We start from the raw sequence: 16,790 nt of genomic DNA, 5'->3' as shown, positions 1-16,790 counted from the left end.
CTTCTGAGGGGAAATATAAGTATACTGTATTAGTGGATAATAAATCACACGATATACATGAAAACCAGTCAAATGAGTCACTTCTCCAAATTGAACACCCTTCGTATCATCATATCCGCCCCTTCCTTGTTGTGTATCCGACCACACATACACGTCCTTCCGTGTTTTGTACGTGGAAACCCTCCTGATCCTGTTTCTAAAACATGGACATCACTTCAGACCGAAATAGAAATGATTCATCGCAATTAATACACTTACAAACCTGATAAAACTAAAGTGCTTCTCAAATACTGTGTGCATCGAAATTCAAGTTACGAAATTCAAGTTACGTTATCAGGAAGACTGTCAAACGTCTGATTGTTTCCGACACATCATAACAAGTACCCATGATTTAGGGCCCCCCTCATCACCCCAGTAAAACTTTAATGTACAATGATACTGTTACAATGGTGATAACCAGTATATTACCATATTTTACCAAAGATAAGCCCATACCTGATAATAAGCCCACCCACATTTTCTCTTACTCTGCATGCATGGTGTGCAATAGGATTTTAACGTAAGTGTTAATAATGACTTTGGGAATGATGAATAAATCCCATTAATTACTATTACAACATTTATGAAAAATCTGATGGAATTGGATTTTTCATATCATACTCACCCAAAGCATGTCCAGTACACATTTTGAATATTTCAAGTGGAAAAATCAAAGAAAAGCACAACCAGTGATGCCTTCGTCATAGATATATAACATATTGTTCTTGTGATGCTTGACATAGAGGGTGATATTACAGAATGTTACATGTCTGTCAAAAATATACGGGTGTGTGTGTGTCTTATAACTGGACAATGAAACAACATTTATTAGTATTTTTACGGGAATATGAGTGGGCTTACTACCAGGCATGCACTTATAAATGGATAAATATGGTAAAGGTCACAAGGTCGCTCCCAATCTTTGACATAAAATAATTTCTGGATATACACATTTTAACGGTTATGAACTTGGCTAATTCTGTAGAACCTACAGTATCTATAATTATTTAATTTCTTCAATCTTCAAGCCACATAGCTCCCCCTTCTTAGTATAATGAATTACAATCTCTCTATAAATTCAATTTATGGTCTGAAGGCGTTCCATGCGATACTCATCTCCAGCTTTTAAATCAGTATTTAAATGCAGGTGGTTTATCTAAATTAGTTTACACCAATCTTCCACTATACTACTGGGCAATGGTCCCAGGACAATAAACTTGTCTACAATTAAATTAGGGATTTATAAGGGGGGAATCAAACAAACAAACAAAATAAACAACTTGAAATTTTACATTTAATAATTTTATTTCAAAAAAAGATTTTAATAACATGCAAGATGGGCAAATTTACCCATAAAAAATGAACACACTATAAATTGTTTATATCGAAATAAATTGTAGGCTCTTGAAGGGCCCCAATTTATAATGAAAAGATTACCATTAAACTAAGATATTTGATAAGATTCTTTTGTTAAAGAATCAGTGCTGAAATTTATACATTTGATAAGAACATCTTCGGGACGGATAAAATATCGTGGGACTAATTGTCACGTAACAAAACGGGACAGTTCACCGAATTTGTCGTTTGTGAAATCTTAAATAGTGATATAAGATGACGACGATTACACTCGCATACACGTCTGGAGTTCTAACTTTATTTTGTTTAATCGGGTACACAACACAATGACGAAGCTCGACGGCTCTAAACAAGTACACTTTGCACTCGGAATCTTCACCACCTAACCACAAGGTCGCATCAATGTTTGTTTTTGATGCGTCTGCTACTTGTTATATATCAGTTTAGAGAATGTCGGACTCAGTTAAATGTTTGTTTTGTGATTTTAACACCACAGGGGTGCTCTGCCAACACCCTGATAAAATTCTGTTTTCAGAAACCAACATTGCACATTGTCGTCAGCAGAATTATCATATCGTGTACATCGGCATGTATGATTCATATATCACGCTCGTATCCACAAGTTATCTATGATTTATGGGGTGTATTTTGTATACAAAGTGCTGTTCGTATCTCCGACAAATGCAAAAATATGCATGTCATCTTCCTATGAAATGCAAAATGATGCAATACACATTTCAAATGTATTTCCTGTTTAATGATTAAAACGTGGCGTATAAAGAACTTGTCTAGATTCATCACAGATTCATGACAGAAAAACATGGAAATACATTGTATGGGAAGTGTTTTTCGTATCTCTAGGACAAATGCAGAAATATGCATATCATCTGTCTATGATATGTATTATGATGCAATACACTTTTCAAATGTATTTCCTGTGTAGTGGTGTATACTAAGCGTGTCTCAAATCATCATACACTCGTGACAGAGGAACAAGGGAACAGTGGTTACATCAGGATATGACAGGTCGTTCTGATTTATGACAAATCCGGAATTGTAGTTCAGTTCTTACAAGACTTTTTTTTCAAATAAATCTCACAACTGTATCATTTGAATCATGAATAAACATAAAATGATATAGACATGCAACAATTCAAATAAGATTCATCTTTGTTCTGGAAAAAAATACAATAACAAAAAAAGAACAGAAAAGTGGTATCATATCTACATATAGTAAAACCTTGTTATACTGCCACCATTTGTCTGGTGACATTTTGACATTATAAAGAGGTTTGGCGATATACCAAATTTGACACATTAAATAGGAATGGTTTAGAAAACAGAAAAGAGGATGTTGAAACACATCGGTGGGAAGAAAATGTGAAAAAAATGTGAAGAAAATGTGAAGAAAAGAGACATGATGATGGGCGTTATATTAAGTTTCTACTGTTCGTAAATTAGGGACACTATAATGACTTTTTATATAGGCAAGGCGGCCTTATATCAAAGTCTTACTGTATATGAAATAGGGGCATTATATATTGAACTGTTTATAACAAGGGGCATTTTATCAAGGTTTTTATAAGCAAATGACATTATATCGAGGTAATGCTGTATATGAAATTCAGGCATTATATCAAGGTTTTTATAATCAAATGACATTATATCGAGGTAATGCTGTATATGAACGTCAGGCATTATATCAAGGTTTTACTGCATCTTTAACCACCATAACGTATCAAATTATAATTCGTGATCATGATATGTGTAATAAACTCAATGTAAACATAAACAACAACAAATCACATGGTGACAACAAACATCGTCAGACAGACAACAAAGGTGCAACATCAGTACGAAGTGGAATACGATACGTCATCTTTATACCTAATCATTCTTGTTATCACTAAATTTAATGTATACAAAGTAATTGTCCCACATAAATCATGCTATGAATAATGAATCTAGTCTAAAAAACACATATTTCTATTGAATATAAAGTTAGGTAAGGCCACACAAAGAAAATATAGGTTTTTAGGTAAAGTTTACACATATTTCTTCAAAGGATGATTTTGATATACATGCTAGTATTTCATCGTAAAATTTCAATTATTATTAGTCTTTGTTTAGAATATTTTTATAAACTTAATATCCACAGAAGAATCTTGATTTCTCTTTCATAAAGATGTTTTTATTGCAGTTATGAAAGATTGGTTCAAGAGTTGTCTCTCTTCCTTTTGATTTATTTACAAAAAAACCCGCATTTATTCTGGAAAAATTAGGCAAGTCAAAATATTTTACTATGTTCCAATGTAAAATCACCGAAAGAGTAGTAAAACAAAACCCAATTTTGAATTTGTCAAAGCATTGAAAAAAATTCTGGAGCATGAAAAATGATTTCTTCGTTAAGTTTGTGTGGCCTTAGTAAGTAGAGAAAGCCCTTGGTGTGGCGACCATCAGACCTGATATTTATAGTCGGAGGTAGATAGTGATTTATAAAGACAGTTTTTAGACTCTATAATTGACTCAACAAAGAGAACTCCTTATTCATCATGATAAGTAAAAAGTTTTACAACAAAGAATGAAAGTATATGTAATACAGTTATGGACATTAAAACTGAGTACAGGGTATTATATATGATACTTCATGGCTGCTGAATGTATCCATTGAACATAATTTATATAAAAGATACTCCACTATTACTGAAAACCCTGTTTTTTGATGGTCACCATTAAAGGGTTTCTGCTTGGGTGCTTGTGTATCACGGGAACAGATCTGACGGAGTTATCTCCCATACTTCTCATAAAAAGTAAAATAGAAAGAAAAAAAAACTTCTCATAAAAAAGTGATTATTTCCATAAAAAAAATGTTCTGCACGATTATAAAGGAAATATTAGAGAGTTAGAACAAAGAGAGATTACTCTGATTGCCAAAACAAAGGGAGATAACTCGGTTTGTTCCCTGTAAAGTGCTACTGATATGAGAATTTATCAGGCTTACCACGACTATAAGTTGATGATGACATGGAGGCAGAATCATAGGATAGAGTGTCTGAGGAGGAAAACGGACAAATAAAGGATGACAGACTGACTGAGAGACATACACAGATGATAGAATCCGACCAAAGGGTCGAGTTTGTGATACCCAACAGAGACAAGGGTTTACAACAGATTTTCCCCCTGAAGAGCTCAAAGACGAAGAAAATAATAAGTGTTAAATAGTCTGAATTGAAACAAATTGAATTTCATTTTACAGGAAAAAGTTTTAGCGATTTTTTAAAGAAAGTACAATACGTGACAATGTTCGGTTACAGAAATAAGTTATTAGATATACAAGAAGAGAATGTGAGATTCAAAGGAAAGTTTAATGTCAAAAAAGATTTTTGAAATAAGATGTTCTTAGTAATGGTAAGATTTTAGTATTACAGTGTATATTGAGGTTTAAACTACATTTTAATTATACAGTGAAATTCTTTCTACAGTGTAACTAAGGTCAATATTGTAATCAAATCTATACAATGCACACTTTGCTTTGATTAAAAATACATTTCTAACATTAGCATAATTTTCAATGAAGTTATGAATTAATGATTACAATCATCAATTTCATATTTTTACTAGATTAATAAGAAAATAATTTACATGCCTGTGCATAAAACATAAAAATTAATAGATAAATTATTTTAAGATATACAATTTGATAAATTATTTTAGGATATACAATTTGAATTTAAATATGGGAATAAATATCTACAAGGTATGATTTGGCAATAATTTAGAGAAATCAATAAATACTACATCCTATCATATATAAATAAATATACAATTTAGAGCAGGAATATCTTAAAATATAATATGATATAATATTTGTGTATTTTTAAATATATTTGAGTGATTATTAAACTATACATCAAAATCACTTATGCAACTTTCAGTTGGAATCTAAATGTAAAATGAGAATAAATATCACAACCTATCTATATAAAAGTACATATTGTATACATCATTTTAGCAGATATTTAATATATTGAAATGAGACTGTCATAAAATCTGCTTCTTTTCTATGGGCAAACATGCATTTTATAATATATCTTTTATGGACAAAAACAAAATTTACACATATTTAATTTGAGCACATTTAAAAGTAGTTTAATGGACATAATATATCAGATTTAAATTCATTGTATTGACATACCGATAAGTCATTTCGTAATATTAGAAATATTACTTCAATTTAAATGTTGTACATGATCAATTTATGGACAGAATATATTTGTACGATGGACATCGGATGTTATGTCAGTGCTTACAAACATATATATGAGTGAGGTACGGCAAGCTATATGATGTGATGACAACAATAGCCTTAGCGCCTACCTTCTACAAGGAGTTGGCATGACGCAGTTGTCTCCCCTAGCGAGTTTACAGCCTTACAGATGTATCGGCCCTCGTCTTCGGGGAAAACTTCGGCGATTGTCAGTCGGCACTTGTTGCCAATGGTACTGATCTGGAAATCCTGTAATCGCAACATGAAATATCAGTGTTACAAAAATAAGTACTTCGAATAAATTTTGAATTTCAAAGATCAAACAAGTTTCTCCCTAAAAGTGAAAATATTAGCTAAATAATATCATAAGTGACAAAAGTGACAATGTTTGTACAGAACTTAATGACGGATATACAATTGCAATATTATTAAGGTTCTAATTTTTAGCTGATATTTTTTTATGAAAATTACTGATATTACAAACCAGGGATCAGGCTGTGACAGAACAGGAAAATCACAAATTTCCTACCTGACTGTCGAGGATTTCATGTTTGTCCTTGTGCCAGGTCATTTGTGGGCGTGGCAGTCCGGAGACCTCACATTCCAAGGTAACTTCCTCCCCGTCCTTACAGTAACTGTCTTTCAGCTGGCTTGTAAACTTTGGTTTGGTCTCTGCACTGTAAACGTATATATAACCCTGATTACTGGAAATCAAATAACACTTCACTTGTCCTTACTGAGATAGTCTTGCACAAAATTCTCTCTGTTATCTCAAAGATATGAACTGTCTAATCTGTCAACTATAGTGACCTGTCCAATCTGACATCTAGTGACTTGTCTAATCAGACATTTAGTGACCCCTCTAATCTGACAACTAGTGACCTCTTTAATCTAAAAACTAGTGACCTGTCTCATCTGATGACAAGTGACCTCTCTAATCTGATGACTAGTGACCTGTTTAATTTGACAAGTGACCTGTCTAATCAGACAACTAGTAACCTCTTTAATCTAACAACTAGTGACCTGTCTAATCTGATGACTAGTGACCTATCTAATTTGACAGCTAGTGACCTTTCTAATCATACAACTAGTAACCTCTTTAACTAACAACTAGTGACATGTCTAATCTGATGACTAGTGACCTGTTTAATTTGACAACAAGTAACCTCTCTAATCTGACAACTAGTTACCTATCTTATCTGACTACTAGTTACATATTTAATCCTACAACTAATGACCTGTTTAATTTGACAACTAGTAACCTTTCTTATATGACATCTAGAGACCTATCTAATCTGACATATAGTCACCTGTCTAATCAGACATATAGTGACCTGTCAAGCTGACATTTAGTGACCTGTGACTAATTTACAACATAGTGATCTCTATTATCTAACAAGTAATCTCAGTCATCTTAACTCTTGAATTAATCTATCACATGTGACATATATAATCTGACACGTGTGAACCTGTCTAAACAGACACACCAAAAGAAGAAAGTATATTTAACTTACCCAACAGCTAAGGGCTGGCTTTTCTCCTCTGTAAATAAAATCAAACTCATATCATACACCATAAGATGATAGATATACTGTTTTTGATTGTCACCATTAAAGGTTTTCTGCATGGGTGCTTGTGTATCATGGGAACAGATCTGACGGAGTTATCTCCCATACTTCTCATAAAAATAATATAGAAAAAAAATACTTCTCATAAAAAAGTAAAACATTACTGTTACTGTACTCAATTAAATCATTAACACCTAAATCTTAATCGTTTTGATTTCTGTTGTCATGAAATTAGTTAACCTAAATAACTGAACTGGTATCCTCACAAACAATTGTTGTTTTGAAAAAAGAAGAAATTGAACCACAACCATAATACAAGATTTCAGCAGCATTTCAGAAAATTGGAATAAAAATCACAATTAATCTATTCCGTCTTTGCGTATTGCAGAGTTATCTTCTCTTAGGAGCAGGTATTGATTGTTGCGTCACTTGTTTGTGAGAGTAACGTCATCAATTTTTGAGAAAACGACGTAATTTTCTCACACAGACCAATGACGTAACAATCAATACCTGCTCCCAAGAGAAGATAACTTTGCAATACGCAAGTCGGAATAGAACTTGGAAAACCTTCTGTCTGGTTTAGTTCACTCACCTGTCACATGTAGTTTTGTTTCGGTTGTCACGATTTTGCCTGATGTTGTCATGGCGATACAAGAGTAAATTCCTTCGTCTGATTGCACGGCTTTAGAGAGCTCTAGTTGTTGTGTCCCGTCAGTTTCTTGCACAATTTTCGTTCTAGAATTTCCAGACATCTACAATATAGAAATAAAAGCTTTGTAAAGTTTAGGCTGACATATTGTACTTACGAAATATGAAAGTCCAAAGGGATTGGGAGACAATTTTCACGAGTAGATTTTTTATTTTTATTTTTTTATTTACATATTGTCAACCCTTGAAGTTCAAAAATTCTAAGTGTTAGTTATTATCGAAAATATTCCATTTGAAAGAACTTTATAAATTGAAATTCACAGATATCACTTTCACATTCTTTAAATGATATTTTTTCCATTTTTCTTAAACAACATAAAGTTTTGACTTCCTGTAGATATAGTTTGAATTGTTCTATGTTTCATTTTATTTCACATACATTTTCTAACACTAAATTTGATGCAGACGATCAATACGTTCATCAAACCCTGCCCAGAGTTAAACAATATCAATATAATTACTTGATGACTGCTAAGAGATAAAACACAGGTCATGCCACCGATGCTGGAGTTGAACCCATATCTATCAGTGCACTGGGTATACAAACACAATCAAAAGCTCTAGACCTCGTTGTCGACTGAGGCTGGTGTTAATTTAGATTCAAGATAATTTTTTACAGATTCTTCAGCATGACTCTCCGCAATCTGGATCTATTTGATGAATGTATTTCATCAGGGAATAATTTTCAAATCGCAGAAGAATTGGAGATGAAAGTTACAAAGTTCCCCCACAGTACCTCTTTCTCTATCGATTATAAATTTAAAGATGAGCAATTAACTCATTACAGCCGAACAACATTGTTAAACACACGGTAATTTAAGTCACTGCAGCAGGAAAATACCATAAAGAGCAATTAACAAGATATTATCAAAGGACATAGTGCAAAACAACGGAGATCACTTGTACTTATCGTAATTGTCAATTTCAACTGCACCCAAGGTATAATCAACGGTTGTTATGGTAATATGCTGTAAAACAGTTTCCATGACAACCTACCTTTTTGCCATCCTTTTCCCAGTGTACCCCATCAAGGGCGTCGTCAATTATGCAAACAAGTTTGACATCGTCACCAATGGCAACCATTATTTCGGGCTCAAGTTCGATGACAAATCGAGGTGGGAATTTCCTGGAAATTAGCACACAAAAATGTTTTACAATATTTCCTTACACATATGAAATCTTTAATTGTCTAAGAATATTTTTTTTTTGTGTTTTTAATCTGAATTGTGATTTGATGACCAAAAACTTGATCAAATATGTCTTGACCCAGATATTCACAGCCTGATTCAATTAACCAGTCAATTTATAAAACCAAATTTTCCAAAATGCTTTTTTCTTATAAATATCTGAAAATTGAAAAAGGTTTTTGTATTTCTTGTCTGGATTATCGTATGTTAATTGTTATCCCTACAAATTCAAATTTAATCTAAATTTCAATATATCTGGAAAATGAAAAAGATGAAAAGTTTCATTAATTGGTCGTTAAGCTAACCAGACATTGAACAGCTGAGTCCCTTTTGTATTTTTAATGGTTAGGAAATAGTGATCACTATGAAATAAAGTAACAGATGATAATATTTTTTTTTTAATATTTTCTATGCTATTTGTACTGAAAGATATTAATCTCCATCTCTTACAAAGTTAAAATGGTTGTCATAGTTACCTTGGACCAGCATCCTTCACTCCTGATTCTTTTTCATCTGTAATTTTAGAAACATCAATTAAATTTTTTAGGCTGACAACAAATTTAGCCATTCTGTATCCAGAAAATAATGCTTGCATATACTAGATCATAGAGAGTTTATCCACAGAATATATATTTAGAAGATTTGTATAAAGTATCTGGTTTTGCTTGAACAATTGTGTACAGGAAATCTTCGTATTGTCATAAAGAGAATGAGTAAGAAAACAGTATCAATTCTACCCCATCTAACAGATCACTTGTAGAACGAGACATCACTAATTAACTTATCATATTACAGGTATCATATTTGTATATACATAAATATTTGAGCGATATTTACACCTTGTCGTCAATTCAATAATTCTATCAGATACATTGTCAAAGTCGGATATTCTATTTGTTAATGATCCAATGCCAGACATTGCAAGCAACATTTTATTTGCTAATATGGCTGATTTTTATAACAATCTATCTTACAATTGAAAATTTATAAAATACAGCAAACAAATCACAACACAGTAGTTTGTTTACTGTATTGAAAACACATTTGCTTTTATAGATGAAAATGAGAAACAGGTTATCCAATTTGTGTAGGATAAGAATATTCATGCATACCATAGGAAGGCGTGCTGAAGGAGTCCTCACCTGCATCACCTCTCACTGTAGAAATATAGACAGTCATGCTATATTGAACCCTTACTACAACAGAACCTAGCTAATCTGGACACCCCCACATGTCTCAGAGTCACCCCTCACTGTATAAATATAGACAGTCATGCTATATTGAACCCTTACTACAACAGAACCTATCTAATCTGGACACCCCCACATGTCTCAGAGTCACCTCTAACTGTAGAAATACAGACAGTCATGCTATATTGAACCCTTACTACAACAGAACCTAGCTAATCCGGACATCCCCACATGTCTCAGAGTCACCCCTCACTGTAGAAACATAGACAGTCATGCTATATTGAACCCTTACTTCAACAGAACCTAGCCAATCTGGACATCCCCACATGTCTCAGAGTCCCCTCTCACTGTAGAAATATAGACAGTCATGCCATATTGAACCCTTTCTACAACAGAACCTAGCTAATCCGGACATCCCCACATGTCTCAGAGTCACCTCTCACTGTAAAAGTATAGACAGTCATGCTATATTGAACCCTTACTTCAACAGAACCTAGCCAATCTGGACATCCCCACATGTCTCAGAGTCACCTCTCACTGTAGAAATATAGACAGTCATTCTATACTGAACCCTTACTTCAACAGAACCTAGCTAATCTGTATATCCCCACATGTCTTAAGAGTCACCTCTAACTGTATAAATATAGACAGTCATTCTATATTGAACCCTTACTACAACAAAACCTAGCTAATCTGGACACCCCCATGTATCAGAGTCACCTCTCGCTGTATAAATATAGACAGTCATTCTATATTGAACCCTTACTACAACAAAACCTAGCTAATCTGGACACCACACATGTATCAGAGTCACCTATAACTGAAGGATTAGTCATGCTACTATATAGAACCCTTACAACAGTAAAACCTGGCTAATCTGGACACTTTTGGTTTCTGTTAAAATATTTTTATGAAACAATCATCATCCTAAGAATCCTTTTTACAAACATACCCTTTTCCTCTTTTTTTTTAAAGAGAAATTATTACTAGTTAGAAAACTTTGCTCAATAATAATGAAATTAACCCCATTTGGTTATTTAGAGCTATTTCTCAAAATTTCTTATCCATAAATGAAACACTATTTATCAAATTGAATCACTGGTCAAGTTTCTATTATTCATGACAGTGACACAGTCCAGTTTATTGAATGAAATTGAATCCAGTTAATTCATGACTTCTCTGACATATTTTGGTTCATAAACCTAATATATCACAGAAATGTATATTGGTCACTATGTGTGTACAATTGTCTTGTCCAGTTCACTTAACTCATTCACCCCTGAAGACACATTTGAACTCTTCCAATTCAAAGGTTGGAATAGTTCATTATGAAATTTCGGAGGTGAATAAGTTAATAATATAGAGCTATTAAAGATAGAGATAACAAAATAGCATAGAAACTATATCAACAAATAAATATATTAGCATGCCTATTTATATAATTAATATATTCTCAAATACCAGAAAGACTAGTTACATGTAAAGTAATACTGGCATTATGTAAGTAAGAATAACATTCAGTCTTCTACAATCCAAAGATTAAAAAAAAAAAAATCTCTAATAAGTTTTTTTCTCTAATGAGATACATTTTTTAAGTGAGTAGATTTATATGTACAATTGTGTTTTCTATCACAAGGACCTGGGATTATTGGCCTGGAAATCACTGTTAAACATCCAAAAAGGTAATTTCAGAAATATTCAAAAAAATTACCAAAGATTTAGGCTGAATCCCAGGTCCATGCGATGCTGTGCATTATACATATATAACTAACTACAAATCTATAGTTTGATTACTTTCAAGACAGATATATTAGATTTGTTACAGCAGATATTGGTATGTGTCTTTGAATAAAGTTTAGTCGCTATGGGGACAAGCCTTGTTGCCATCGACACCATACCTGTTATTAGGGAGACAGATGTGTTGCTATAGAGATAGATAGAGAAGCCTTGACAATGAAGTATGGTTACCTTTGACTTCCAGTTTACACTGGCACTCTGCAGAGCCCATCTCGTTGCGGGCTACACATCGGTAAAAGCCGGAATCTGAGGTAAGTGTGTCGAAGATCTCGAGGTTGTTAGCACCGTCCTCTAGGTATGTCTCGTAGTGGTCTGTAAAAAAATAAAAATAAAAATCTTTATCCATTTATAAGTAACATGTAGGAGTTATCTCCCTTGAGCAACGCTATACACTACATTAACCAACAAATCCCTGTAAATTCAACGATTCAATGTGAAGATTACAATGCATGAAATCCTAGTTTTATACTGTATGTATAACATGTTTCAAGGCTGGTTTGTCTCTCTTGATCAATGTATACAATCTACAAGTATCTACAAAATAACTTCCCTTTAATGATATATGATAAATATGTACGATGCCGAAGAATTTCAATTTGAATGCAGGACTGAACCATTCATTGGCAAATCCTAAACGCACATATGGATGTCAATAAAAATTGAATTCTGAAAAATACATACCGGTGTTCTTTATTTTCTTTCCATCTTTGTACCAGGAGACTTCGGCAGCTGGAATAGCATCGACGACAACAGACATGGTTGCTATACTACCAGTGACAATTGTTCCATCTTCCATTTCCTCCACGAATCTTGGTGCACGTTTTGAGCCCTGTTCAGGAATGTTGAGTCTTGGACGTGACCCAGCCCCTCCTTCCGCACCGGGCATGCTCATAGTAGGAATGGACGCCATGGGAACGTCATGATACGTTCCTTCAAAGTCGCCCGATTGGAAATGTTCTGTGACGACCTTGGCCTCAGCACGTTTGTACTTGACCATTGTAACGTCGCCCTCGACGATGCAGTCGAGCTGGACGTTCATACCTTCCATGACGTCAATGGAGTTGGGAAGATGTTTGATAAAGAACGGAGCTGAAACAAATACATATTGCCAATATAAAGGACAAGTATATTTTTTTGAGAATATAGCCGAATACGAAGGTGAGATGGTCAGATACCAGCTTTGAATACAACCAATGACAAAAGATTTACAATGCTATTAAGAACGATCAAATTATACAATCATGGAATTCTTGAACCGATATGGTCTGTTCTTACAATAAATTTTAAAACATCAACTATACAATGTTGCTCCATTGTATTTTTATTTCCATTGTTTAGCCTCTGATAAAGCTTCAAACTTTTTTGCTTCACAATATATATAGTAGCATGTACATTTACATGTGAATATTTTCCAATCGGAAACAGATTAGGTATTTTTGTCGTGCAACTGAAACCAATCATGCTTTGACATTAATTGAAAACTTTGACAGAAATTCCAGAATGGTTTTCTACTATTGTTGCTAAAAATAGCTCTTTATAATTAGTCAATGAAATTGACATTGTAATAAAAATGTAAATAATTAAGGTTAAGCCTAAATTCCAACGAAGAGCAACGTAAAATGTTACATTTGGCATACTAGTCATGATAAGGAATCTCGTTTAAATAACGTAATTGTAGCATTCCGTCTCTTTAAATTTCATGTTTTTACCCAAACACTTTCCTCTTCATGCAAATTTAATGGCATTCTGTCAAGGTTTCCTAAGAATTTGATTATGAGCCCACAAGTAAAATGAATTACGTGAAGTCTATAAAATTCGGGATTTATTTTGGGAACCATGACCATTAGGCTTGTTTACGAAGGTATTCCTTCCTTCCAGTCTCTCGTAAATTTCACCACAGTATTTTATCTCTAGACTGCTCCGCCATATTACCAGAAACATTTCGGAATTTGACGGCTCCGTTACAATTCTGTAATTACACTGTATCACAATTTGTTGTCTATTATCTTAAATAACAGTCATTATTTCTGCAGTAATTTTCTTTCATCTAGATCTATCAGACTTTTACATCAACTGTTTATCAAAATTACAAAATAAAAATTGTACTATCCAGGTTTAAATAGGTCAATTAATTTTCATGGTAAGCCCTTTATTGATATAGCAACTGTGCAAAATTTAAATATTCTAAAACTTTCCATTTCAATTTATTTGAAAAACATGTTATACATAGTGTCAATTTAGTGTCAATTTTCTGCATTTTTTTTTTTTTTTTTTTTTTTTTAAATTTTCTTCTAAAAAATTTTTTTAAAAAAATGTTTATAAAAATGTTCAATTTTTTCATTTTTTTTTTTTTTTTTAATTTTCATCCAAAAATTTTTTTTTAAATTTTGGAACCCTTTCCCAAAACATATTTAACAAATTAAATGCCTAACAATCACCTTTTTGTGATGCGAGGTTGCAGATGCTTTGGGAGAAAATCTTGAGCATGCAGGTGTGAGGTTAAAAATGTTCACTGGGAAGATATAAACCAAAGTGGGTGCAGCATTCCATCAGCAGTCTAGATTTGTATCATCCATATTTACCATAATGGAATGATCCAAATCAATGAACAGAAGGGTCCATTCCATTTTAAAAGGGAAGACATATCTCAAACCTTCATCTTATTTAACCAAATATATTTGCTTTCAAGCATTATCAGCTTAATGAGAAAAAACAAAAACATTCATCTTTAAAACTTTCAAAAATATTTCAACTCCTTTCTCAAAGTACGTACTGATACACCTGAAGTAATGATTTAAAACAGAGAATGCAATGTTTCTAAAAAAATGGTCATTAAATATTTAAAAAAAAAATTTTGAGGTGTTGCCAATAAAGCTAACAATGCTTAGTGCAGTGGGAGAGAATTCCATTCGATCGTTAGAATATCTTCCCATAGTCAGTGTTAATTTAGGCAGCCACAAACATAAACATGCATGTTACGACATCATTTTAATGCATTTTGCAGCTGATTTTCATGTGCCGGAATTCCAACGCAGCAACTGATACTGGGAGATAAGAGAACAGAACTATAGTGTACGCCACAAGACTTCTCAAGCGTTTTACAGTGAAAATACTTCAATCAATTTAGGCCTACCAAGATTTCGAACTGTAAAATATAATGGTTCACAGCCAAAAATGAAATATTCCATAAGCATACCCCAAATGACATTCGAGCATGAAATTATCTGAGATAAACCATTATTTTACAAGTACAGGCCCTAAATGGAAAATTCTTTTTGAATTTACTTGTACATATGTCAAGAATAAGTTAATTCTGCCATAATTGATAACAAGTAGCTCTCTAGATACTGTCAAATACAAAACATGTACTGAAAAGTACTATCAAAGAACTGTTTTATTATGCGATCTTTTATCATCAACAATTTTCTTGCTTGGAGGGGGGAGGGGAGAGAGCTAGTGTTTTGACTTCAGGTATGTTATATATAAAGTACATGCTGTAAAATACAATAGTTAATTAATTATACTGCACTAATAACATGATTTGCTCAGCATGCATAAATCTTAGTACATGTAGTATAGTGTTCTGTATTTTAAAGTTATATAATGTAGTAACCATGGTAACCTTTATAATCTAGGCTAAGTGTGATAGCAAATACTATATCCCTCTAGCTACAGAGTTAATGTGTTGGTTACAATATAATTGTGTTATGACGAGTCTATTAAATAAGATATCTACATGTTAAATTTTCAAGGCATTTGTGATTTAATTTAAATATTATTAAATATACCATAGCCTTGTTGTAATTCATCTGTAAACGGGAAACACATCAACTTTTACATCTCAAACATCAGGTAAGGGAATGATATGTCATGACCTTGCATTAGTCAATGACAGTTATTGGGATCACTTCAGAGACAAGTTAAAGAATTAAAAATTATTTTAAAAAAAAATCCACATTCATTAGAATTTTATTGGATTATTTGGGAAACTGCAAACTTAGATTGAAAATTATGATGAATATAATTGGTTTCATCAAACAAAAATTTAATTGTTATAATTATTTTGTAGCACACCCTAATTCATACAACCATTATAAAATATATTTTTTTGATAAACAAATATTGTTAATCAAATTAAATTCTTGGTAATATGTATGCAAGATTGTTGTCCAAATATTATCCTTGGAATGATTATATTAGCGGAAGTCTCATGAGCAATTTAAAGCTTTGGTTTGCACAAACTTTCATAAATGACAACAAAGAGTGCCAAGACAGGGGAGATCACTCCACACAAAATGGCAGAAATTCAATTCAATCAAAACAGAATGGTTACACTCAATCACAAAACGGCATTAGACTGTGTATTTGTGGTCGACTCACCTGCGGCTCTCTGGGCTGCTTCTGTAGTTACCTCCCTGGAAACAGACAAATTAAATAACAGTAATTAATGTGTATTCTAAAATTAAATCAGTGATGAAGTCAAGGAATAATTTGTAGACTCCAGAAATCATCCCCCACCAAGGCTGGGAATTTCTTACAAAAATCTTTTTTTTTTCCAATTTTCTCCTTTGAAAACCCACCACAACTAACAATATCCATCTTTGGATTCGTCAGGAAAATGTGTGTTTCATTTATGCATGAGTGCATGTAAATTTTGCATTCTTCATCAAAATATACC

General features: G+C 32.9%; 1 protein-coding gene across 1 annotated transcript in view; it reads right to left on the bottom strand.

Moving 5' to 3' along the window:
- Window positions 1-16,790, bottom strand: part of LOC110458512 (titin-like) — a 483,136-nt gene that overhangs the window by 122,512 nt on the left and 343,834 nt on the right. The window contains exons 247-258 of the mRNA XM_021510245.1: window positions 16,493-16,527; window positions 15,901-15,921; window positions 12,794-13,201; window positions 12,284-12,424; window positions 10,238-10,282; window positions 9,602-9,638; window positions 8,935-9,064; window positions 7,823-7,982; window positions 7,177-7,204; window positions 6,192-6,339; window positions 5,773-5,911; window positions 4,397-4,447 (exon numbers count right to left, since the gene is read on the bottom strand). Coding sequence (XP_021365920.1) covers window positions 4,397-4,447; window positions 5,773-5,911; window positions 6,192-6,339; window positions 7,177-7,204; window positions 7,823-7,982; window positions 8,935-9,064; window positions 9,602-9,638; window positions 10,238-10,282; window positions 12,284-12,424; window positions 12,794-13,201; window positions 15,901-15,921; window positions 16,493-16,527 — 1,343 coding nt within the window. The remainder of the gene's footprint in view (window positions 1-4,396; window positions 4,448-5,772; window positions 5,912-6,191; window positions 6,340-7,176; window positions 7,205-7,822; window positions 7,983-8,934; window positions 9,065-9,601; window positions 9,639-10,237; window positions 10,283-12,283; window positions 12,425-12,793; window positions 13,202-15,900; window positions 15,922-16,492; window positions 16,528-16,790) is intronic.

The sequence above is a fragment of the Mizuhopecten yessoensis genome, unplaced genomic scaffold (assembly GCF_002113885.1).
Source record: "Mizuhopecten yessoensis strain PY_sf001 unplaced genomic scaffold, ASM211388v2 scaffold9639, whole genome shotgun sequence".
NCBI classification, from domain to species: domain Eukaryota; kingdom Metazoa; phylum Mollusca; class Bivalvia; order Pectinida; family Pectinidae; genus Mizuhopecten; species Mizuhopecten yessoensis.
Note: the sequence above shows the minus strand (reverse complement) of the source record. Positions and strands in the feature narration are given on the sequence as shown.